This window comes from Astatotilapia calliptera, chromosome 5 (genome assembly GCF_964374335.1).
Source record: "Astatotilapia calliptera chromosome 5, fAstCal68.1, whole genome shotgun sequence".
Classification (NCBI taxonomy): domain Eukaryota; kingdom Metazoa; phylum Chordata; class Actinopteri; order Cichliformes; family Cichlidae; genus Astatotilapia; species Astatotilapia calliptera.
In genome coordinates this window covers 12,437,685-12,464,766 of record NC_137426.1, presented here as the reverse complement: position 1 = coordinate 12,464,766, position 27,082 = coordinate 12,437,685, and the positions used below count along the sequence as shown (strand labels likewise).

General features: G+C 39.9%; 1 protein-coding gene across 8 annotated transcripts in view; it reads right to left on the bottom strand.

The window, feature by feature from the left end:
- ptprt (protein tyrosine phosphatase receptor type T) overlaps positions 1-27,082 on the bottom strand; it is a 310,219-nt gene that overhangs the window by 42,427 nt on the left and 240,710 nt on the right. For all 8 annotated transcript variants that reach the window (XM_026167283.2, XM_080301696.1, XM_080301697.1 and 5 more), the window contains 3 exons: positions 12,210-12,302; positions 11,620-11,729; positions 7,957-8,044 (listed from right to left, as the gene is read on the bottom strand). In XM_026167283.2, the coding sequence (XP_026023068.1) occupies positions 7,957-8,044; positions 11,620-11,729; positions 12,210-12,302 (291 nt within the window). The remainder of the gene's footprint in view (positions 1-7,956; positions 8,045-11,619; positions 11,730-12,209; positions 12,303-27,082) is intronic.

The window sequence follows — 27,082 nt, the reverse complement described above, 5'->3', positions numbered from 1 at the left end:
GCATCCCTCCTGGTGGGAGTTGCAAACCATTTCATTCTTTGGTAGCTCTGGGATAAGCTGAAGCTGGTTTTAAGTAGCACATTAACACCAGTGGTTAACACTGGCTACTGTAAAGAACTTTGTAAAGGACCGCACTCGTGGCTCAAAGAGTTGACAGTTCGTCTTGTAACCGGAAGGTTGCCGTTCGAGCCCCGGCTCGGACAGTCTCGGTCGTTGTGTCCTTGGGCAAGACACTTCACCTGCCGCCTACTGGTGTTGGCCAGAGGGGCCGATGGCACGATATGGCAGCCTCGCTTCTGTCAGTCTGCCCCAGGGCAGCTGTGGCTACAACTGTAGCTGCCTCCACCAGTGTGTGAATGTGAGAGTGAATGAATAGTGGAATTGTAAAGCGCTTTGAGGGCCCCGAAAAGCGCTATATAAATGCAATCCATTATTGTTATTATTAGTGAATTTATTTAAAGTTGTTTAGGTCTATTCCATCATATATTCTAACATCTGTTTCTAAATATGACTTTTTTAAAAACATCACAGGTTACTTTTGAACTAAGAATGCTCATCGTGAGAAAAGAAAGAGTTTCTGAAAAACACAAATCTTACTGTACGTCTGTGGGTGGAATAATACTGCAGCAGTACTGCACTGCTACAAGCAATCAAGCACAAACCAGACTGCTGTGATCTGTACAAACCTGAGTAATATATATGTGTGCGTGCATGCGTGTGCGTGTGTATAGACTGCAGGTGTGGGACTCTCTCTCATTTGTTCAGAGCGTGTGTTTATTTGTATAACTGTGTGTGTGTGTGTGAGTATTTGTGACAGCTTGGAGGATGCTAATATTTGTTGTGGTTCTTTGGTCAAACACTTCAGAGGAGTTGTTGGCGTTCTGAGTTCAGAGCAGCTCAACAGACGTGTTGCGAATCTGAGCCAGAGAGGATAGGAAGAGGGGAGAAACACTGTGTACAGCTGCATATAAAACTAACACGCACACAGTCACTCTCTCTCACACACATACACAGTTGTGCTTGTTTTTAAAACCTTCTTTGCCTGTTCACTTTGTTTTTTTCTCCGCGCAGAACCCCGTACACACAATGCCCTTATCTTCTCTTGCATTCATTTTCCCTTTCATACACACACACACTTACGTCACCTCTGCTGTAATGAGAAGCAACATGATGCAGGAGGGGATCCTGATTATGCCAGTGATGCTTGGAGGTGTAAAACCAGGTGAAGGGTGTCTGTGCATAGTAACAGTGTCTTGGAAAAGACTACCAGCCTGTGAAATGATTCTTATTCACCTTACGGACAATACATTAGTGAACAGAAGGAGTCAGAAAGAGATTCAAAAGACAAGAACAAGAAGTAGTGAGGTTAGGTTAAACGAAATGAAAGAAAATGTGAGAAAGGCTGAGGTAGGATAGAATGACTGATGCAACACGAATAGATTAAGTTTAGACAAGTAGTTAGCGACAGAGGGGAGAATCAGTTACATTTCAGAAAGAAAGAGAAGACAGGAAGAGGGGGAAAAAAAGACCAAAATGTGGGGAAAAAAATAGAAAAAGGAAGTCGGATGAAGGAAGATAAAAGGAAAAAAATGACAGACTATGGAGTGGCACATTCTCACTTTGGCAATTTAAAATTTTTAAGCATTTTGTCTACAGTGAGGAAACAGAGTCACAAAGCTTTTAGATGTAACTTGAGTCAGTTTTCAAAGTTAAGGAGCTAAACTGTGCCTTTTTGTCTTTTTCACAATAAACATAAAATGGAAATAATGAGATTCAGGAAAAAAACATGAATGTAGTTGAGAAGAGAAAGAACTGGGAAAATAAAGTTTCCTGGTACAAAAAAAATGAGACAGATACAACACAGAAATCTGCTTCCAACAGAACACATATCACTAATGAGTTACCTAAAAAATGTTTTATTTTCAGCAATCCTCTTGGGGAAAACGAAGTGCAGAAGGAGCTGAACAAAGAGAGTATAGATGTGTGTGTACGTCTATATTTGTATATTACAAACTGTTAGAGAGTTCTTACTCAGTATTACACACTGAGTAAACTCTCTATAAAGTTAAATGACTTATTACAGCAACAGGTTTTTGTTTTATTCAGTTTTGTTTTTTGCGTCAAACTGGTTTTCGTTTTTGAGGTTTATAATACAGAATTCCCAGTGATGCAAAAAGCAATATGAAGAAATCAATAAGCAAATCAATGATCATTGATGTGTAGGTTAAACAGATGGTTTCTGAAATATATTAAAGAAACACCACACTGACTTCTGACTTCGTTATTGATTCGATGCAGTTGGTGAGAAAATACATTTTCTCAGCAGTCAGGTAAAATACTGAGAGGCTGTCTTGCAAAATATAAACTGAATCCACAGATACCTGACTCTATATTTCTCTGAGTTTATAGCAATGGTGGCATTTCTAATGCTCGAACTCAACTCTTGTGGAAACACCAATACATTTCCCTCCTGGGACTGTCTAACTTAACTAATCAGTTTAATGTACAACACTATTTTTTTTTTTTTGTCAGGCAGTGAGATTAATTTTAAATTATGAAGCAGTGTGAAAACCTAGACAGACCAAGATTTATAAACAGTAACATTTGTAGCAAAATCAATTCATTAAAATGTACTAAAATTACCTTTAAATGTAATCCAGGGAATACACAAGCACAAACTGCCTGGCAAAATGCCATACAGAGGAGAAATAAACACTCCAAATATGATGCAGGAGTGTGCATGAAGACTAATAATAGCAGTCAAAAGGAAATCTATCATGGCCTTTGCCGTACAACAGACTTGAGAATGCATCACCTCCTGCTTTCCTTATTTTTTCTCTTAGAGAACACAAAGACCTCAAAACAAAGGAAGGATGCTCAATGATATTATGCATTCCTTAGACTCTTACCATAAGCTCCACTATCACAGCTAAATGCCTAATCCTAACTGTAAACTAACCTTAACCCTAAAACCACATTCTGATCATCAAATAGCCTCTAAAGGTTTGTCTGAAAGTTGCAAAAAGCTTAAAAAAATATAACTCTTTATTTTAAGGTCTGTTAATGAAGCTGTGCAAGGCTGCACTGCATAATGCACTAGTACACACAACTCCTTTTTGCACATATGCATTTTAGTTTAAAGAAAGGCCTCTGTTGAATTATGAATGACCATATGGGTAGAACTGAGAGCTAAGAGGGAAAAGAAAGGAAAAAGAAGCAAAGCGGAGGAGAAGGATGCAAAGGAGGGAGGAGGAAATAGAAGCAGACAGATGCCTATAATGAGGAAACACTACTGCGCCTTGCCTCAACCCATAAACTGTCAATGTTGATCAGAGAGGGTGAACAGATTGGATAGAATCACGGAAAAAGAGAGGAAGAAAGGAAAGGTGAAAAAAGATGAAATGAGAAAAACATGACTGGATTGAAGAGAGAAGGGAGAGAAAAGGGGAAGTGAATTTAAATTGGAGATAAAAATATGGTTAAAATTTCCAAAAAAGGGAGAAAGGGTGAGGTGAAAGGAGACGACATGTCGAGAAAAGTGCAGTGGGAGGTGATAGACGGAGGGAAAGGAGTAAAGAAAAAGTAAAATGAAGAACAAGGAGGTGAAAAGAGGTTGATTGGTGAGAAAAGGGAAGAAAGGAAAAATGAGATTGTAGAAGACAGATGAAAAGGGATTGGGAAGAGAGAAAAAGGAATTGCAAAAACCGAGTGTTGAGGAAAGGAAGTTATGAGAACAAGTGGGGAGAGGAGGGAAAGTGTTGAGTAGATAGGAGGACAGGAGGCTGGTAGATTAACATTTATTTAGTGTGCTGAAGGGATTTCAAACATGGCATCAACCGTTTGCGTTGGCAGATGGCCGGAGGAAGAGTGTGTTAACACTTCAACTCGAATCAGCCCTTTCCAAACTGTTCCAGAGAGAGAACGAGAGAGGAAAAAAGAGGTGGTAAAAGTACGCATTAGTGTGTGTATGTGGAAAGGAGAGAGAGTGCTGCTGAGAAGTCACACATAAGGAAACGTCCTCACAAGGATGGAACAATTATCACAGCTGCCTCAGAAGAGATTTAAAAGCTTAGAACTAGAATGTTGGCTTAAATCTCACAAAGCCAGACCACAAACTTAGGCTCCATTCACAGTGATCTGTGAAGGTTCAATGGGCATTTGTTTGGGTTAGAGATGCTGTCACCGTGATGACACCGAAACGACCTCTGAGACAATGAGATCAGATGTTAACTGATAAACATAGATGTCACTTGAACTCCTAATTTGGTGAGTCTTAACATAAACCCCTTCCTGCTGCCACTTATAGGGCTTCACTGAAAACTGATTGCTGATTGAGTTTGGAGTGGTGAATGGGATGCAGCGCTGCACAACTGTGCTAAAAAGCTGTCTTGTGGTCTCAGCATCATGTGTAATATAAACTATGTTTAAGCTTGAATGGATTCAAATTTAAGTCCAACAAGCAGAACTATATGTGTTTATGAACTTTGTTAAACTTGTGAGCTTCAAAGCAAAATGCAAATAATTGGTTTCAGAAGGCAAGTCAAAGTTTAAAATGATGGAAGAACCTTTTACTCGTTTTTAAAGTTTGATCGTTAGCCAGTTATTCTGTCTCTCAACACATTCCTTGTTCTCATAAAGATACAGAAAAAAGTCATTTCCCCTACGGCCTTTTGAAACATTTTCCCAAGAAAATGAGCCTTTGTATAATCACAGAAAGCAAGATGGACAGTTTCCATTACTAGGTCCTTGTAATTAAAGGATTTATACTAATAGCAAATTTATCATAATTCCTGTTGGCTATCAAGTCCTTGACAGGCTATTTCATTTCAGCACAGTGTTTCATTTTAAAGCCTTCAGGTTACAACAGTGTCTTTGCCTTGACATCTAAACCCCTGTAATGAGATATGTACGTGCACACTGATCTAAGTGGCCAACACACACACACACACACACACACACACACACACACACACACACACACACACACACACACACACACACACACACACACACACACTTAGATTTTCAAAAATAATCTTCTGGATCATACTGGCCATGTGGGTAAGGCAAAGCTACACATGCTAAAACATGTAGATACACACCCATAAGGAGCTTATTAAAACTTTAGCCAAACAATATGCTTCTCTTGTTCAAACCTAATAGAGATCTGAGGTTGCAATGTACAATTTAACCAGCAAGCACACAAACACTCCTCTACAGAACATCCAATCAGAGAAACATCATTCATGCACACACATTCACATGCTAACTCTAATGACCAAACACAATCACATTTACGTTACATATCGTATGGTCCCCAATCTGAATATCATTACAGCACTCTGTCTACGCTCCAAAATAAATGTTAAGAAAAAAAACCCTTCTCTCTGAATAAAATAGGGGCTGGTGGCTTTGATCATCAAGGATTGAAATAAATCCCTCTGCAAATTCAGAGTTATTTTTTACATGTGTATCAGACTTACCAAAGACAGGGATATGAGTTTTAGTCGACTTTGATATTGTGTTATTAAAAAAAAAAAAAGGGGGGGGGGGGGGGGGGGGCGATATGCCAAAAGATGGTTTTCTTTCTGCATAAACTTAAAATCAAAATTCTAAATTAATTTTTTTTCTTTTAAAGATTATAAGCCTTTCCCCAATAATTTAGCATACATGAGCAAGAGCATCCAACAAAAGAAAAGCACCAATAGTGAGTTTATTATCCTTTCGCTTTATTATTGCAATGATAACAAGATAGCAGCACTTGCAATGGTTTCATGTTGTGTTATTTGGAAATTCTGAACAAAACAAAATGACACAAGTAAAATAAGGGACATGCTTACAATATCATATATTTTAAAATGGTGAAAGTGCCAGTGTAACACTGCCTTCTTCCAAGAGATTGATCTTAATAGTGTTAGAAAGGCATAAATGTTGCAAGGCTAGCAAGCGCTTTCATTTATAATCAAGCTATGTCGCATCCAGACACTGACAAAGGTGACCAAAAAAATATAATAAAAAAATAAAAAAGCTATCATAAATGTTGAGTTTAAAAAAGACATGCTAAGAATCCAAGAAGATTGTTCTGCCTGACCAGAGAAACTCTAAGTATGTGACTGATAAATCTGATATTGGTTTACACAAAAAAACCATCTTTTTTTTCCAAGTCTTTTTTTTTTTTTGGCGAAGCAGATGCTGAAAAAAAAATAAAAAAAATAAAGTTGAAGTCCTATATTAACATGCAGTCTTGAGTTTTTTGTTTTTGTCTTCATTCCCCCATTAATTTAAATGGTTCTGCTGTCAGAGATCAATGTTTCAGTATAATTGCAGTAGCGTATCATAAGTAGCATTTCTTAAAAGTGGTCTGGTCAGTGTGTTGTCCCAAGTGGACATCTTTCAAAGCCCAGTTCAAAACCAAGTCACCAGATAATTCCATCCATTATCATCCATTCCATCGATGACATACCCAAAGTTTGGTGGAGTGAGGAATACTTGTTCATAGGTCTGATTTTCTGATTGTTGAGGTTTCTTTATATTATTGTAGCGTCTTTAAAATATAAAGCTCCATGAGATGACTGTTGTTGTGAGTTGGCACAATGAAAATAAAACTGAATTGAATTTCAAAAAAGGTAAAGGACACTTTAAGGGCATATGGAGCCCCATAAATATGGACTTGAGTTCTGCAGCTAAAGGAGAGTGTCCTCCTTCATGCTGCAGCATATTTTTGTACCTGTTTGTCTTCCTAATAATTTTAAATATAATGAAAACTTGCTATTGATGTTATTCAAACAGTTTTGATGATGATGCATTTCAGCTACAAACAGAACCTCACAGCAGCCATAGAGGGAAGAGAATTTTGTGGCAATGCTTTAATACATCAAGCACACTCAATGCAATTAGTTTCACAGAGACAACTATTTGTTCAGATGTTTTGTTTCTATTTTTGTTTAATGCGTGCATATGAGCCAATCCAAAAGCAATCACAGGAGACCACTTCCCAAAGTGGGAACTACAGGGGGCCCATAGAAATCTGGCTCCTCTGCAAGTTACCCCTGAAAATATGACTTATGAAGTTCTGGGAAATATAAATATTAACAATAGTCTCCTTCATCACCATGTATTTATATTTACTGGTATCTAACTGGTATTGTAATTGGTATTGTAAAACTCTCTGTCACAAGTCACTGTGGTGCTGTGTGTACAGCAGTGTGTACTTTTTTTAATCTGATTTCATAGAATTCATATTATTACTCAGGGCTTAATTTATAAATCAGGTGCTCTTATACCACAGAGAGGGTTCTGGTGGGCGAGCAGAGAGAAAAATTGATGGAATGCAAAAAAAAAAGCAAGACATATGCTTGCTTATTAAACAAATCGAAACCAAAATGCCATCATGCAGAATTTATTATGATTATGATTATGATTATGATGATGATGATTATTATTATTATTATTATTATTATTATTATTATTATACACTTTACAAGTGCGCAAGTAGCAGAGATCTGCTCTGAAATGCACTGAAGGACACATGTATGAGTGTGAGCAAGGTGTGTGAGGTGGAGCTGCAAGGTTGAATGCTTGATATTTGTATTTTACCAAATGGTTCATAAATGAAATCCTGTGGTTACAAATGAAACACAGCACACCAAACTAATGTGAAGCTTCAGGCTGGACAGTTAACGGAGAAACATATTTGTACTGTAGAAAAATCCAACTGAAGAGACGGTTACATATTTAAGCCAATATTCAAACCAAATTAGTCAGTCAAAACAAACACCAAGGTAAAAATGGCTAAAATAAATAGATTAAAATAAGCAGTATCAAATAAAGACTAAAATAAACCACACTAAACCTCACAAGGCCAGATTACAGTTCAAACTTTACTAAATGCGTAACACAGCCACATTCAGCAAAAAGTACTGCAGGAGTATTCATTCCTGTCATTGCAGTACTCACAAGCGATGATGTTGCCATAGCGATTCTTGTTGCGGTTCTCATCCTTCTTGGCTGTTTCCCAGGGTGCTGTCTGTCCCTCTGCCAGGGCCTAAACATACACATGTCCACATGCATGTGCAGACAGACAGACAGACACACACACACACACACACACACACACACAAATAGTTTCATATTCGAGTATGAACACACAGAAATATGCAAGCACATATGGTCTGATGCCTAGAGCTTGTATACTGACACATGGGCTGGCAGAAGTTGAAACAGTAAAATGAATATGAATATGAATGAAAAGACAATCAACAGTCCGTGGCTTAAACATAACTACACTCTCACAGAAAAAAAGGATAAAGGCAGTGATTATTATTTGTCAACCTGGATGTAAAAAGTTAGACTTTCCACAGAACTTCTGGTTAGATATTTTCTAATGGCATAATACCAGATTTATCCATCCCAACTGGATCACTACTTTAGCCAGGTAACTGTTCTGCCAAATTTCAGCTAAATATGAGATATCTAATCAACAGACCAACAGACAGGATTGAAAACATAACCTCATTCCAGCTTTACTGGCAGGGGTAATCTGCTTAAATTCCTACACTGAATTAAAAAAGGCAACTACCAGCAAGCTTCAACTTTACAGAAGAGGGAAGATGTTTTTTTTATTTGTTTTTGGATTTTTTTTTTAAATATTTGAAATTAAAATGCACAGGTAAATAGAAGAAAAGCTGAAAAAGACAAAAACTTTGAGTTCATTGTTCTGCTGCTTTGGTCTGAAAGACATTATCCTTTCAGCCCTTTGCTGGAGGAGAGAAGACAGATTGTTCTTACTCCCTGCTGTGATACTGGCCTATGTGACAAACCTTACAAACATGGCAAGGACAAAATGTGTATGTGTGTGTGGGTGTGCTTGTCATTGCATTTGTGCATTCTCATTACTCATTTGTCTATGCACAGATTCGTTGAAATATTTGTATGTGTGAATGTGTACTATGATTTATTGAAAATGTGTGTGTGTGTGCCTGTGTCTGTGCGTGCACATGTATAAGATCACTCTCAAGTTTGCATTAAGCAACCAAACCCCAACTCCCAAAGGCTGCCATATGGACACTGAACTATTTTAGTACTGCTCATTCATATGGACACACAAACACACATTCTCACTACAGGGACAAGAGGACAGTCCTTTTTTAGTCCATTAACAGCTTAAGAACAGACAACAGCATTCACTTTTGAACAGCGTTATGACCTATATACACAGACATGCACACACACACACACACACACACACACACACACACACACACACACACACACACACACACACACAAACTAGACAATACAAACACATTGTGACAGAAAGACAAACACCTAAACTTGTTGCTCAGTCAAGCAGAAAATGGATTGTTTCAAGTGGCATATGCGTCTGAGTCCAATATGTGTGTCTGTGCATGCGTGTGTGTGTGGACTGTAAGTAGGACTTTCCACTGTTGCATAGTTCATGTTTATTTACCAAAAAGACAGAAAATTGTGTCGTCCTAATGTTAGTTAGAAGCTCCATGTGTGATACCATGTGAGAGCAAGAGAGTGAGATTGTGCGTGTGTGCCTGTGTAAGAGAGAGAGAACATTTGCATGAGGTGTGGGTTGGCTGTATTTTCTTGACCTGAAAACATAACACAGTTTTAATCAGACTCTTCTTATTTGAATTATATTGCTGATTGGGATTATTAGCATTTTGTATAAAATCACTGAGTGGGTGGACCACATACACAGTCTCTTTGCACTGCTGAGTGGGTGCTTTAGGTTTTTCTGCAGTAAGAGTTCAATTAAATAAAATATTCCATTTACAATATAATTACGGTGGAATTAATTATTTACACTTTTGATCTGCATCATCCAAAAACTCTCCACCGAAATAGGGGCACTATATATTTTTGGACTGCATCACATGAAGGGTAATGATATAATGGCTACTTAACTCGTCCACCCTATGAGGTGTCAAACAATGTGGAATATTACTTTAGAAGTAAAAGGTGTAATCCCAGTGAGGAGCTAAATGTTGACAGTGTGGCTTCTGTTGGTGTTAGTGGGGTTAATGGGTTTCAACAATGGAGGTCACACCGCATGCAGAGACAAGGACAGGAAAGCTCCATATGGGTTGCGGTGACAGATGAAGACACACGCGTACACGGACACACACACAAACACACGCACACCCAAAATACTGGAGACAGCTGGAGAGAAATTGTCTGGGTTTAGTAGCTTCCTCTAGAAAACTCAATTTGCTATAGACACTATACGGTTGCGGGTGAAAGGACAGGGAATGATAGAAGAGGGTGTTGACGTTACTTATATATAAGTTTTGATTAACCATAGGATTGACAGGACTAAAGTTGTTGTGACATTTAAATAACATGAAACATACATTAAATGGTACATTGTCTTTTAAAACTACCTCAAAATCTGATGAAATGACTGAAAAAGTTAGAGGTGGGGCCCTCTATGCTGTCTAGTGTCTCCTTTTAATCTCTGAGATTAAATAGATAGACCTGGTAGCTATCAGCTCTTTTTCTCTCTCTCCCTCTCTCTCGCTCTAATGCACACACACAGAGGCATACACACATTCAACAATAAATCACATTTGCTCTCCCCTGAAACGTATCAGTGGGTTTAAACCAAAATGACAGGAAGCAAATGAAAATATAACGTACGGTATCACGGAGGGACAATTTTCAACACGCAAGCAGAGTCAGTAATAGAAAATATTCATTCTTATGAGAGTGGGAGGTTGAAGGAGATAGAGGAAAAATAGAGTCTCTCTCATGCCTTTTCAAAGATTTATTTCTAGTGACAGAGATGAGGCAAATGAAGGGAAAATAAAATAAAGACAGTAAGGAAGAATAGATTGGTAGTGGAATAAATGAATGAAATCTGAGAATCTGGATTTGGGAGTAAAATGAGGGTATGGCAGAGCGCCAGTGACAAAGAATGATTATGAAAATGTCTATATGTGATAAACTGTGCTCTAAACAAACAGTCGGCAGAGACAGACAGATAATGCTCCACTCGTGTATGAAGAGACCGCACAACAGAATGTCATTAAAAGAGAATTGATGGCAAAAAGTGAGGAACAGAAGTGAAAGAAAATGCTAAAAATTAAAGCATGGATGGTATTTCAAAGCAGAGCAATAAAGGAAAGACTGATAGTTTGAGTAAAAGAAAACTAAAGAAAAACTTGCTGAAAATGTAAGAGAAAAGATTAGGCATTGGTTTTCGCTAAGTAAAAAAAACAGAAAAAACTAATTAAAAAGAAAAGCAGCAGCAAATGCAAAGAAAAAAGTTTACTACAGCGTCTGCTTGTTCAATTTTCAAATATTGATGAGATGAAGAGTTAATAATTGATAACTTGCCTTTGCATTAAACTAAATTCAATCTCACACTCTTATTCAGGAACAAAAAAAAGACCAACACACAGTTGTCACACAACTTGGCAGCAACAACAGTGAGAGAACATTTCAGACTACTTTTGCAAATGAGGCCACTCATATTTCCAATTTACTGCTAAACTGCTACTGCTAAGCTATAGCTATGACCTTTGACATTATTACTACTAGAAGCATTACTGTCACTCTCAGTAAGTTCCTGTGCGTATGTGTGTTCACCTCATATTCCTCCTTAAAACCATAGCCTTGGCCACATTTCATCTGGGTGATGTGTTGGAGGAGGTCTGCTACTCGAATAGCTGGTTGAAACTGGCCTGCTTGGAACTGACCTGCAGGAACAGAAACGTTTTACAGAGAGAGAGAAAAATGAGTGCATAAACACAAAGATGAATAACAAGTACGTGGGAAGGTGAGTGGGTGGGTGGATGAATGGATTAATGCAAGGATCCTGAAACTTGTTCTACCAAATTGCATTTCCCTCTTTATGAAGTTCATTCATTCTGATTCTGAGAAATTCCGATCCATTCTCTAAATTACCCTAAATTTGCTCAATGAACAAAAACTTACTCAAAAAAACTAAACAGAACACACAGAACTCTTTAACTCTTAGACGACTACATGACTGCAATGTTTTTTCCTCCTTTTTTCTTTTTCAAATCTGAGATATATAGTACGTTTTACAAATTGTCAAATATGTAGGTGGCTGTGAAAACATTTTTTTTCTGTATTTACCTGATATGTCAATGTTATACCTCCAAACAAAGAAAGGGACCACCTAACTGAGGGACTATTTAAAACAGTCCACATACCACTCTGGTAGGAGATCTCCACCGACTCGCATCCTCCATAGGGAAAACTCTGCAGGGTCAAAGAGGGCTGGGAAAGGGAAGGCTGGCTACTATCTGTTAGAGAGAGAGAGCCATAGATGGAAGTGAGACGGGCAGAGATATTAGCAACATTTACACCAAGTACAGACATTCTGCCCTGTACCATATGTAGACACTTAAAAAAACAATCATTCCTCCTTTAAGTGACATGTTATGAAGTAAAGGTGTTAAGTAACTTATCCCTAATTGGTGAACAGAATGCTAGGACACTTAAATTAAACATCTGTTCTCATTAGGGGTAATGACAGAATTCATTGGATGAATGTGTGGTGTCTAATAGTGAGCACAGGTGGAGGGATAAATGAGAGTTCAGGGGACTGAGCTGTGACTCGAACAAAAAAACAAACAATTTATATTTTCAGGTTGGGCATAATACATCTGCAAGGATGTGGGAACCTAAAACATAGCTGTTGTATTCATTTTTCACTAGAATAAACAAGCAGAATGCTCCGGTGTGACTACTTAATAGAACCTTTATTTGTTTTCAGCAGTTACTTCCTCTTTTTAGAGCTGTACAAGTCACCTTTTGCACCTCAGCCAACCAAGTAAAACGTGATATTTTCTCTAAGGGAAAATTTACAAATGGACAAAACAGAAAGACACCAAAAGAGGGAGCAAAGAGAGAAGACTATCTGCAAACCCAACTCAGGAAACGTTTGGATGGTTGAATAAAAACAGAACGTAAAAATCAGCAAATTTCATAAATACACAAAACGTATCAGATGTTTCAACTGTGGCATTTTACTATTTCGTGAAAAGTACTTGCTCATTGTAAATTTGATGGTAACAACACATCTCGATTTATGTTTCCCACTGTCCTGATTTTTTGGAATTGGGGTTGCATGTATACTGAGTAAAAAGCAATAGTGAGAGGAGTAAAGGACAGTATAAAAAAAGAGAAGAAAGAAACTGAATTTGTTGTGTGACGTCTGTGTCAGATTATCTGAGCTGTGATATCTTCTCACCATAGCTTTAATAAATAAACATTTTGTTGAGTGATGGGGTAACATGGCTTATATGCCGATACTTTCAGTCTCAACTGTTCTGTCTCACTTTTGTGGGTTGTAATGTGAAACGGCATGACTCTTCTTTTTCTGGCTGCTCCCTTTAGGGGTCAACACAGCAGCTCATCTTCCTCCATCATCCTATCCCTACCATCCTCTCTGTCACACCAGCCCTCTGCATATCCTCTACAACCAGCAGCCTGCTTTGAAGCCTTGCTCTTCTTGTCCTACCTGGCAGCTCCATATGCAACATTTTTCTTCATTATATCCACTTTCCCTTCTCTGCACATGTACAACCCATCTCGGTCTGATATACTAAGTTTTCAACTCTATTAGTGCCACTGTCCCAAAACCATAAATGATTACGTGTCTCTCTACCATCTTGTAAAACTTCACTTTCACTCTCAACCCCAAAATAACCCCAAATAACCTCTCTACCTACTCCATCCTGCCTAGCAACCTTCTTCACCTCTCTTGTCAGTTGCTTTGGACGGTTGACCCCAAGTATTGACACTCATTTGCCTTGACTTTATTTTTTGCATGTGCACATTTCCACTCGTCTCTTTCCCATTCACACACATATATTCTTTCTTGCTCTTTCCTTCTATTGACTTTCATTCTAGGGCTGGGACGACGCGTCAATGTAATCGATTACGTCGACACGTAAAATACGTCGACGTAAAAAAATGTGCGTCGATGCGTCGTCACTTTCAAAACAGACATGGCGGCAGCGAGTAGCGGCAACACAAAACAAACGTGAAAAACTGCAACAAAATGGATTTTGTTTGTGAATGAAGAGCACTTTTTTTCAGAAAGCAAAGTGAATGTTACATTTTGTTTGTTTAAAGACACCATTGCTGCTAATTATTTTAAATGTTTTGCTCCTCCTTGAATCGCTACCTTATCGTGGTGGAGGGGTTTGTGTGTCCCAGGGATCCCAGGGGCTATGTTGTCTGGGGACTTTTGCCCCCTGGTAGGGTCTCCCATGGCAAATTGGTCCTGGGTGAGGGACCAGACAAAGAGCGATTCAGAAGACCCTTATGAAAAGAATATCGAGGGAACAGTTTACCCTGTCCGGGATAGGGTTACCGGGGCCCCGCCCTGGAGCCAGGCCCGGGGAGGGTACCCGAGGGCGAGCGTCTGGTGGCCGGGCCTTAGTCCATGGGGCCCAGCCGGGCACAGCCCGAAGAGGAGCACAGCCCGAACAGGAGACATGGGCCCATCCTCCCGCAGGCCCACCACCCGCAGGAGGCGCCATAGGGGTTGGGTGCATTGTGTGCCGGGTGGCGGCCAGGAGCGGAGGCCCTGGCGGACTGGCAATAGGGACATGGAATGTCACCTCTCTGGTGGGGAAGGAGCCTGAGTTAGTGCGTGAGGTTGAGAGGTACCGGCTAGAAATAGTCGGGCTCACCTCTATGCATGGCTCGGGCTCTGGAACCAGTCTCCTGGAGAGGGGCTGGACTCTGTCTCAGTCTGGAGTTGCCCCTGGTGAGAGGCGGCGGGCTGGGGTGGATATTCTAATATCTCCTCGGCTTGCTGCCGGTACGTTGGGGTTTTTCCCGGTGGACGAGAGGGTTTGTTCCCTGCGCCCTAGGGTCGGGGAATGGGTCCTGACTGTCATCTGCGCTTATGCGCCGAGTGGCAGTTCGGAGTACCCAGCCTTCTTAGAGTCCCTGGTGGGGGGGGGGGGGGGGGGGTGCAGGAAGGTGGAAGGTGGAGACTCTGTTGTCCTGCTGGGAGACTTCAATGCTCACGTGGGTAACGACAGCGAGACCTGGAGGGGCGTGATTGGGAGGAACGGCCTCCCTGATCTGAACCCGAGCGGTGCTTTGTTATTGGACTTCTGTGCTAATCACAATTTGGCCATAACGAACACCCTGTTCGAACATAAAAGTGTCCATAAGTGCACGTGGCACCAGGACACTCTAGGCCGTAGGTCGATGATCGATTTTGTAATCGTATCACCAGACCTGCGACCATATGTTCTGGACACTCGGGTAAAGAGAGGGGCTGAGCTGTCAACTGATCACCACCTGGTGGTGAGTTGGATCAGGTGGCGGGGGAGGACGCTGGACAGACCTGGTGCACCTAAAAGCGTAGTGAGGGTGTGCTGGGAACGTCTAGCAGAGGCCCCAGTCCGAGAGATCTTCAACGCACACCTCCGGCAGAGCTTCAACAGCATTCCGAGGGAGACTGGGGACATTGAGTCCGAATGGACCATGTTCAGCCACTCCATTGCCGAAGCTGCTGCATTGAGCTGCGGCCGCAAGGTGGTTGGTGCCTGCCGTGGTGGTAATCCCCGAACCAAATGGTGGACACCAGAGGTGAAGGGAGCCACCAGGCTGAAGAAGGAGTCCTATCGGGCTTGGTTAGCCTGTGGGACTCCGGAGGCAGCCGACAGGTATCGACAGGCCAAGCGGAATGCGGCTCGGGCAGTGGCTGAAGCAAAAACTCGGGTGTGGGAGGAGTTTGGAGAGGCCATGGAAAAAGACTTTCGGACTGCCTCGAAGAGATTCTGGCAAACCGTCAGGCGTCTCAGGAGGGGAAAGCGGTGCTCTACCTGCACATTGTATAGTGCTGGCAGAGCGCTGCTGACGTCGACTGAGAAAATTGTCAGGCGGTGGAAGGAATACTTCGAGGACATCCTTAATCCCACTGACACGTCTTCCGAGGAGGAAGCAGAGTCTGGGGATGAGGGGAATGACCCGCCAATTTCCGGGGACGAGGTCACTGAGGCAGTTAAACAACTCCTTGGTGGCAGAGCCCCTGGTGTTGATGAGGTCCGCCCCGAGTTCCTGAAGGCTCTGGACGTTGTAGGGCTGTCCTGGTTGACACGCCTCTGCAATGTTGCGTGGAGATCAGGGGCAGTACCTGTGGACTGGCAGACCGGGGTGGTGGTCCCCATCTTTAAGAAGGGGGATCGGAGGGTTTGTTCCAACTACAGGGGGATCACACTCCTCAGCCTCCCTGGGAAAGTCTATGCCAGGGTGCTGGAAAGAAGAGTTCATCCGCTAGTCGAACCTCGGATACAGGAGGAACAATGCGGTTTTCGTCCTGGTCGCGAAACACTGGACCAGCTCTTTATCCTCTCGAGGATACTTGAGGGTGCATGGGAGTTTGCCCAACCAGTCTACATGTGTTTTGTGGACTTGGAGAAGGCATTCGACCGTGTCCCTCGGGGTGTCCTGTGGGAGGTGTTGCGGGAGTATGGGGTGTCTGGCCCATTGCTACGGGCCATTCGATCCCTATACAACCGTTGCAAGAGCTTGGTTCGCGCTGGAGAGATTATATCTCTCGGCTGGCCTGGGAATGCCTTGGTATTCCCCCGGATAAGCTGGAGGAGGTGGCTGGGGAGAGGGAGGTCTGGGCCTCTTTGCTTAGGCTGCTGCCCCCGCGACCTGGCCTCGGATAAAGCGGATGAAGATGGATGGATGCTTTTAATTTTTCTAATTTTATATATGTTTGCACATTTCATTTCTTGTTAAATGCTATCTCTAATATAAGATTGTACTACTACTACAACTTTATTTTGCAATGTTTTTATTAAAAGGTATTCAAATGAAGAAATTTGTGTTTTTCATTGAGATACATAAGTTAGTAAATGTGAAATTGCTATACAAGTCAAATAATGGGGAGATAATCGATAATCAAATCAAAATAGAATTGGACTGAAAAATTATTCGCTAGATTCATCAATTAGGAAAATAATTGTTTTGCCCAGCCCTATTTCATTCCTCTTCGTAGGTGCATACCTCCACCCTTTTCCACCTGTGCCCTACTCTAATTACAGACCACAGTGTCATCTGCAAACATCAAAGTCCATGAAGACTCTTTCCTGACCTCATCTGTCAACTTGTCCATTACCGTAGCAAACAAGAAGGGACTCAGAGCAGAGCCATGTTATCCCACCCCCACCTTACACCTATCTGTTACTCCAACCACACACCTCACCACTGTCTTGCTGTCCTCATACGTGTCCTGCACGACCCTCACATACTCTGCCATTGCTCACTTCCTCACAGTTCCTCTCTTCCCTATCATATACTTTCTCTAGATCCTCAAAGACACAGTGCAACTCCATCTGACTTTCTCTGTATTTCTCTATCAACACTATCAAATAAAACACCACATCTCTATTTCAGACAGGCAAAACAGTCACTGCCTTCTTTCCTAGACATCTCTGTGCCTCCACAGGTATGTCATCTATACCAACTGCCTTTCCCCTCTTCATAGCTGTCTTCAGTCCCACCTTACGAATCTTTTGCACTTAATGATTTGTCGGCTGTGTTCCGTTGTGTTTTTTATGGCCATGTTTTGAATATGTTTTCTTGAAATAACTATGTGCATGTTAATGTTTCACTTTAAATTTAATAATAGTTTTAAGGTTTTCCAGAAACTAAATAATGAAGACTGAAGCTGCTGGGCAGGTCTTTCACAAGGTCGTATTTGGGTATGTGTGCTCAGGACAAAATAATTTTAATTTTATATACTGTAAATGGATGTGTATGTACCTTTCAGTACTCGCTGTTTTGCATGTGTGTGTGTGTGTGTGCATGCGTGCGCGTCTGTAGGCGCATGCACGTGTGCGTACATGTTAAACTCACCAAGGTCAAATATGCATTAAGCCAGGCATGAAATAGAGTCATAGCAGTAGCTCCACAACACTGACTATGATGAAGACATCTCAATGCTAATGGGGAGATTTATTGACCCCACAGGCACAAGGTTGTATGTGTGTGACAGACAGATATAAGGACGGAGCTGGGTGTGCACAGCTAGTGTGTGTTGACAGTGTGAGAGAGAGGGATTGATTTGAGTGAGGTGTGTGTGAATGCGTGTGTGTGAAGGCCGTTTATGCTGTCGGTGAGTGTGTATGTTAATGCAGTCCTTCATGCTTGGCAGTGTGCTATATAAAGTTCCCTCCTCCCACCCTGTGACTTTATTAAGACTCAGTTATGGATGACTTCGAGTCAAAGTATCACTGTGTTAGCACTTAACTCCATCTTCAAAACTAGTGTGCCCATCTTTCTGCCTTTAAATCTATATTGTATACCCTTTTTCAAAGAGAGGCAAAATGTTCCCATTTAGCTCTGTAGTCTTCCAGGATTAAAAGCTTGGCCTTTTTGTTACAGTATGTGCAATTAAATATCACAGGCATGACCACCACTATGTTCATTATATACTGCATATTATAAATTTAGATTGCTTTAAATTATATCTCACAGTCAGTTAGGATTTTTTGTATGCCCGTGGTTTGGCCTCACAAAAATGACTGTCATCCACAATATTTTTTTCCAAGTAATATGAAAGAAGTGGCTTTATTAGCAGCAACCGAATATCTGTATTTACAGAGAAATAAAAAATCTAATTCTGCTTTTATTCACTGGGCATGCATCGGCCAACACAGGCACAGTCACTGTAATTAGAGTAGGCAAACTATTATTCAAACGGAAATTGAAATTATGCTAAACAATACACACTATAAAATATAACCATTATTTTCTACTTGGACATTTGTAGTTGGAAATAAGTAGCAGACATGCCATTCTTGCTTTATTCTATCCCTATCGTAGTCCACTGTTCCGCGTTACAACGTAATGATGCAACTCATTTTACATTCATTAAATACAGCATTTCATTTTAAATATGCCTACCATGATTCAATCGTTTTCTTCTAGCTACACATCCTAGCATGAAGAAACATCTGTTATATCAGGCATGTCTTTGTAAATGCACAGGTTCTTAAAATGCAAATAACACATTCTGCAAACATTACAGCACTAAAGTTCAAGAGCTGGAAACACTCTCATGCAGTTTGGAGACAGAAATCTTAGCAGCGAGCATTTTAAAAAAGCGAGAAAGCTGTGGCTGGTAAGTTTATCTCTTTAGTTCTCTTCCTCTTTATTTCTTTCAATGAAGCACAAGGTCAAGTTCAACTCTATTTCACTGCTGCACAGCCTGGCCAGTGAAATTCTCTTCGGTATGGATGAAAAATTGCTCAGATATTTGAAACACATTATAGCCGGCAGAAGAACAGTAAGCCGTTAACATAAAAGATGGAAAATACAAGTGCAACTGAGCTGTCCAGGGGAGGAGGGATGAAATGGAAAGCAAAAAAAATGATAGAAATGCAGACAGCAATCAGCGGATGAAAGAGTGGAAAATGAAAAGAAATAAAGAGATCCCTTGAGCCCTAATATGTCTGCCAGTCAACAAACGATGTATAGTAAAATTGGCCTTGAAGGGAAGAGGGTACACATACAGTGGCTTGCAAAAGTATTCGGCTCACTTGAACTTTTCCACATTTTGTCACATTAAAGCCACAAACATGAATCAATTTTATTGGAATTCCACGTGAAAGACTAACACAAAGTGGTGTAGACGTGAGAAGTGGAACGAAAATCATACATGATTCCAAACATTTTTTACAAATAAATAACTGAAAAGTGGGATGTGCGTAATTATTCAGCCCTCTGAGTCAATACTTTGTAGAACCACCTTTTGCTGCAATTACAGCTGCCAGTCTTTTAGGGTCTGTCTCTACCAGCTTTGCACATCTAGAGACTGAAATTCTTGCCCATTCTTCTTTGCAAAACAGCTCCAGCTCAGTCAGATTAGATGGACAGCGTTTGTGAATAGCAGTTTTCAAACCATGTTTGGCATTGATCACCACCTGCACTCATGTATATATCTATCTACTTAGCACTTTTAATTCTTATTCTTATTTTTATTTTTATATCTATTTAAGCGTTTATGACAGTATGTTTGCACTACGCACCACAGCAATTTCCTAATGTTGTAAACCTGCTCAACATTTGGCAATAAAACCCTTTCTGATTCTGATGACAGAGGGGTTAGCACTGTTGTTATGTAGTTTACATGTGCCCCTTGTTACGTTTCGGTGTTGTCAGTGTGTTGTTTTTGGCGTGACTGTTATGCGTTTCCTGTTTTACTTTGAAAGTCTGTGTTATCTTAGTCTTTTCAGTTTACGTTTCCCTGTCTCGTCAGTTCTGAGTTGCCCCAGCTGTGTTTCCCTCTTGTTGTCCATTTTCCTGATTGCTCCCTCTAGGTATTTAAACCCTGTGTTTCAGTGTGTCATGGTCGCGAGCTCCCCCGTGTTGTAAATAGTTTGGTGTTTTGTTGTAAATAAATAGTTTGTTGGGGTGTAACATATGGGGGCTCGTCCGGGATTGCCTTCGCTGGGGGGTCCGGGGACCGCCCCAGCCTTTGTCGTCGCTGGAGGGTCCGTGGGACCGCTCCAGCCTTCATCCGCCTTCGCTGGAGGGTCCGTGGGACCGCTCCAGCCTTCATCCGCCTTCGCTGGAGGGTCCGAGGGACCGCTCCAGCCTTCGTCGGCTTCGTCTGTCTGGATCAAACTTTTCACTTGGTGTTAAATGTTTGATTTTTGGGTGGGGGGAACTGTTACGTTTCGGTGTTGTCAGTGTGTTGTTTTTGGCGTGACTGTTATGTGTTTCCTGTTTTACTTTGAAAGTCTGTGTTATCTTAGTCTTTTCAGATTACGTTTCCCTGTCTCGTCAGTTCTGAGTTGCCCCAGATGTGTTTCCCTCTTGTTGTCCATTTTCCTGATTGCTCCCTCTAGGTATTTAAACCCTGTGTTTCAGTGTGTCATGGTCGCGAGCTCCCCCGTGTTGTAAATAGTTTGGTGTTTTGTTGTAAATAAATAGTTTGTTGTAAATAGATTTGTCGATACTTTCGTTTTGGGATTTTGGTGGTGAGCTTTAGTGGGGGTTTTTTGTGTGTGTGTTTTTTTTTTTTTCTTTATTTTTACTTTTTTCATGTTGCACTCCGGTTGCCTAGGCCGGGGTGTAACACCCTGTGCAGGTTTCCTCCTGCCACAGTCCTCCTTCCAAACTGGCTCTTGGCATGCATGCGAGAGTATGTGGTTGCCTGCCTCTGTATGTTAGCCCTGTGATGGACTGGCAGTATTTCCATGTCTTTCACCTTATGACATGCCAAGTGCGTGGATGCATACTTTTTTAAAGCCTTAGTGGGTCTGAGTGATGAGCGACAAAGGATAAAAATGACAGGGGAGAAAAAAATTGAATATATTTCTTATATAAGCATCATGTCATTAATTAAAGTGCAGTTCGCTGATTGTGATTACAAAATCAGCTTAGAAGACTTTGAAATCCAGAAAAGAAGAGATGAAAAGAATGACAAAAAAACAAAAATGGAGAAGGAAAGGGAAATAAAGGGCGATAAATGACGGAAGAGAAAGAGCACCAGCAGAATGTATATCTACTGCGGGTCACAGAGATCATCTGGTCTAGACAGTATCCCAGCGGTTTACCTCATTTCACCTCCCTTCTCATGACACAAGGCCAGAAATCACTTATTCACAAACTCCTCATAACTGTGTGTGTATGTGCACGAAAGCCTGCCTCTTTGTAACATAGAGACACCATAGTCAAACAGAGATAACTGTGTGTGGGTGGGTGTTTGTTTGTACATGAGTTACTTAAACTGTGATCTGTGAAGTCAGCACACAGAATATTTTGCTTCATGAGAATTTCTTATTTAACAAAAATTGAGTCTTATCTTAGCAAGTTAGCAACTGAGAGAGAAAGAAACAGGTGGCCAGAAAGCTTCTCCTACTTCTCTTTCCAGAAAAAGGAGCATCAACTTCAGATCCTTGTTTGCCAGTTTGCTGTGTACTGTTATTCAGTTTGTTAGTATTGATGACTTTTGCCTGATGCATTGAAATAAAAATTAAAGCTAATAATATGTGAGTTATACTAGCTAAATGTCTCCATTTCAAAGCTGTCAAAAATCACATGTTTGTCAGTTACTCCTGATATAAGAAACCACTACTACTAATAATATTATTACTAAAAATAATAAGCCAACACATTCTTGAATCCAACCTACGAATCTGAAAATGCAATATGGTAGCAAAGAGGTTTGTTGGGGGTTTTGTTAATATAAGAAAAAAATACAGATTTAATCTCACTAGGCCCTTTCTCTGTGGAGTTTGCACGTTCTCCACATGTTTGCGTGGATTCTCTCCAGGTACTCCAGTTTCCTCCCACAGTCCAGACATGCAATTAGTGGGGTTAGGTTATTGGTGACTATAAATTGCCCATAGCTGTGAATGTGAGTGCGAATGGTTGTCTGTATCTGTGTTAGACATGTACCATCATTGGTGACCTGTCCATGATGTACCCCCTGATCCTGATAAGGATAAGGGCTCCAGACACCTCAACCTAGTTTCTTCAGAATGCCAAGAAAAATAAATAAAATAAAATAAATCCTGGAGATATTCCTACAATGCATTTTCATTTGCTCATTGCATTTTCATCTGAAACCATTTTTTTTTTATATTGGTATTTTTAGTATGTTCCTATACCCTTTCACACTAAGCCTTACTGAATGAAGAAAATAAAAAACTGAAAAGGATCCCAGTCATTAAAGCAAACTGAGCCAACTAACTGCCGAAAAGGTCTGGTATGCTGGGTTTAGCTGTGGCTCCTCAGTCAAAAGGAAGTATGTCTGAGAGACCAGTAGACTTGAATATAAGCTGTGTAAGCAGGCAGTCAAGATGTGGCTGAAAAAGAGCACAGAGGTTCAATCTGCCTTAAGAGCATAAGGTTTAGAAAAGCCTTCTCTCAACCCTGCACTCACCTTCAATTACCCAGCAGTGCCACATTATGGCCAAACAAAATGACTACCATTAGCCATAATCACCTTACATGCAGCCTGATGCTATGCTGAACTGGACTGGGAAAATAATTGGCCCTCAGTAATATGGTTGGAAAAAAAAAAGAAGAGATATTTCCAATACGAGCAGGGCTGTAGATAGAAAATATGTGCTCTTTGCACAGGTGGTAACTCTGGACGATCATCAACTTTCATTGTGCCAGCAGCACAGTTGCTGTTAAGTGCTCTACTTACTTGCACTGCAAAATATTTTTTTGGAAAATGTCACGTCAACAAGGTCTTTGGACTGAATCGTTTCTTTCAGTAAAATATGCACTGAAAAAAAATCAAGGATTCTCATCTTTTCATTATGTTAGTTTGCTCAAAATCTTTTCATCACTTTTCCTGTGTATCATTTTTTTGAACAAAGATATCCTTCACTCGTATGTATTGGCCCTTTTCAATCACAGCAGCTTTTTAAGGGACTTTAAATTGTTCATTAAAATGGAAGAACCTAGCTCTAAACTTAAACGCCATAAAGTATGGATCTTGAAAGTATTATTAGTAATAGTGTTCCACTTATGAATTCAGTCAAAAACAGAGATATATACTACAACAAAGGATGCAGATGATACCAGTCCATTTCAATCAGTCTTATAGTCAAAAATCAGTCTCAAAAAGGAATTAACCCTCAGCTATTTGACCATGGAATTAATTAGATATCAATTAAAACAATTATAATCCTATAGATCCCATGCATGCACTTACATGCATGTAAAACTTTTTAACCAATAATGGTTGTCATAGGACACTGGCACTTGGATCGCCTGCAACTTATATCGTGTCCTTATTAGCAAATGTTTTAGCAGTAGTGTGTATATATATATATATATATATATATACACACACACACATATATATATATATATACACACACACACATATATATATATATATACACACACACACACACATATATATATATATATACACACACATATATATATATATATATATATATATATACACACATATATATATATATATATATACACACACATATATAGTAAGAGTAGAAAAGGTACTAATAAAAATACCCCAAAACCTGACATATTTACAGTTACCTATAGTAATGTGCTACTTCTACCAGGGCCAAAAAGGTGTCCTCTGGTCATCTTTTAACCACTAAGGCTGTGCTGTACTGATAACACTGATCACATAAAAAAAGTGGACCCTGATCATGATTTAGGGAGCAAATTAATATACTGAACAAATGATCCCTTTTAATGCAGTTCTGCCTTCAGTCAAATTTAGTCAAAGCCTTGAAATTTTGAAGCTGTAACCTTCTGTTGATTTGAGTTTCCCCAACTTTAAGGTTTTTAAAGGCAAGCAGGAATATGCAGAGGGGAATTTAAAATACAGATTTTTATTGTCTTTTTCTCGAGCTCCTATGCGTCTGTGTTTGTCATAGTATTTGTGCAACTGTGTGTACCTAATTAACCGCAGAAAGCTCCTGATCCATAAAAAAACACGACTTCTGTGTTAACAGCAGCAAAGGATTGTCCTTGGCAGGGTATAAAAGGCTGACACTTCCTTTGTGAACTGACAGAGAACAGTGTTGCGTAACCTCTTAACATACATCAGTGTCTGACAAATTGATTTTTAGACAAACGTGTTTGCACATAAAATGCACACTATGCCGCTGTGGCTTTGTACTGATCCACAGGATTTATGTCACATCAGTGTTAACACTGTGCTGGGTGTATGTGCATATGGATATTTGTGAGTGTGTACTCTGTGTATTTGTAACTTTGTCATGTGTTCTTGAGTCTTGATCTATATATTTGCATTTTTGTCTATATTCTGCAACAAAAACTTAGGGAGAAAAACAGCAAGGTTGTGTGTGCATTTCTATGGAATACCCTTTGCGGAGCCAAAAAAACGCCTGAGTCTAAACACACATGCCCTCCTGCTGCCCCAGAAAAAAACAAAACACAGCAAAAAAAAAAAAGAAAAGAAAGAAAAAAAGCTTTTCTTTGCATAGTGGATTTATTCAAGCTCCTTTTACTTCCCTTTGATCCTTCAATCTGTATGTCTCTTTTACTGTCTTCTTAATAACTTTCTCTTTCTCTCTTTGCACCTATCTCAGCTCTTCCTGAAAGCTATTGAAAAATGATCCTCACTAGCGTCATTGAGGCTCCTGCTACTATTATCCATTTTGAAAAGCCTGAATGGCATTGAAATGTATTTAAATGTGGGAATCTTACTTTTGAAGTAATATGATTTTTATCCATTTATTATAGATTGAAGTTCAGCTGCCTTTAGAAGTCACCTAGAAAAAAAGAACTCTTGGACTCATTAGAAATTAAAGTGTTAAAATGATAATGTATGACTAGAGGACAATTATTAAAAGGGTATTTTAACATTCAGTCTTTCAGCGATTGATATGTACTATTTGTTGTCTGCTTGGCCAGGTTGGTTCAAGCGTACATTTCACATTGTTTTCCTGTCTTGCAACAGAGGCTGCTTGGTTTGTACTTTAAATTTATGGTTGATAGAAGACATCAAAAGTATGTGGATTTCTTTAAGTTAAGTTAGGGTATTACAGACTGAAAATAATGAAAACACTGCCATTTTAAATATATTTAAAACTATCTTAGAAAGTTAGTAAAATGATGGAAGTCTTCTGACCACTATGCTTACAATGTATAGATACATTGAGGTTATTATTATTGCATTTTGTTTGGTTTATTTCCATTTTTAACATCTGTATTTCCTATTCCTCTCTCTTTCCTCTTTTTTCTCTTCTACACTCTGCCTTGTTACCTTGGATAATGATGTTGATGATAATAACCTAAATTGTTATGCTTAGGATGATGTGCAACCAACACCTAGACTGCTGCTATATGATGACTACAGATGACATTTATGCAGGAAGAGATAAAACTTTATAAAATCCAGGAAACCTTTTTTTTTTTTCCATTTCTTAGACCTTAAAAATATGTAAGTTCTGCTATTTATTTTTTCACTGGATGAAATCTATTTTTTTTCTATATTTTGTGTATTAATTGTAGCGGATTTTTCTTTGAGTAATGATCAAAGTTTCATTTTACATTCCTTGATTTTCGAACTGTAGTAAGAACAGATGGTTCCATAAAACACTAATGTCATAGCATGAAGATGTATGACAGCAAATTTGTGCCATTGCACAAATCGCTCAAGCATTTCTTTGCATTCTGCTTCATCATGCCTTGATGTTCATCAGCAAATGGCACAGAAACCTCTGTACCAACTGCATGAACTGCAGAAAAGAAGCTCAAATATATTAAAGTTGGATCACTGCTATAGAATAAAAGTTGTATTTTTCTACAACTGTCTACTTTGGTGAGTTTTTTTAGGGCAGGAACAACTCAAAAATGGGTGTTTATGACAGTGATTTTACGATAGGCATAAAAACTGTCTACACAGATGTATCTGAAACTCATGTCCTTAAGAAATGAGGGTGGGGGTTTGACCCCCAGCCTCGGCAATCAAAGAACTGACATCATCCTTGATCAATCTACAGTTTGCTGAAGCCTCATCAGAAATGGTCTCAATGGAATGGTGGGTGTCAATGGCAAATTACACAAAAACTGGGCTCAAAAGTGGCAAAAGGTTTTGGGGTGATAGAAAGGCATATAATGGAACAACATCAGTCATAGATTGGCTTCCCCAGAACCCAGACTTCACTAATATGGAAGAATTGTGGGACCATCTTGACATAGATTGGATCACAAGGCAGACAAAAAAACACAAAACAAAACAAAACCCTTCAAGAAGTCTACTCTTTAAGACTACTTTGCGAAATTAGAAGAAGGCTTGCCTTTGTGGTGGAATAAAGGTGCTTATGCCAAATACTGACTTTTAAGCGACTTCTTTATTAAAAATTGTACAGAATTGGTTTTGGCATGTATATGTTTATCTTCGGACATTTCAATAAATCACTGCACCCATTTGCAATCTACTGTACCTAGCAAACTATAAAGAAATGGGGGAAGCTTTTGGACAGCACTGTGAAAAATGAAAAATAGAAACAGTGAAAAAGAACGGAGAAACTCCACAATCAAAAGAAAGAGCGGAAAGTGGAAGCAGAAC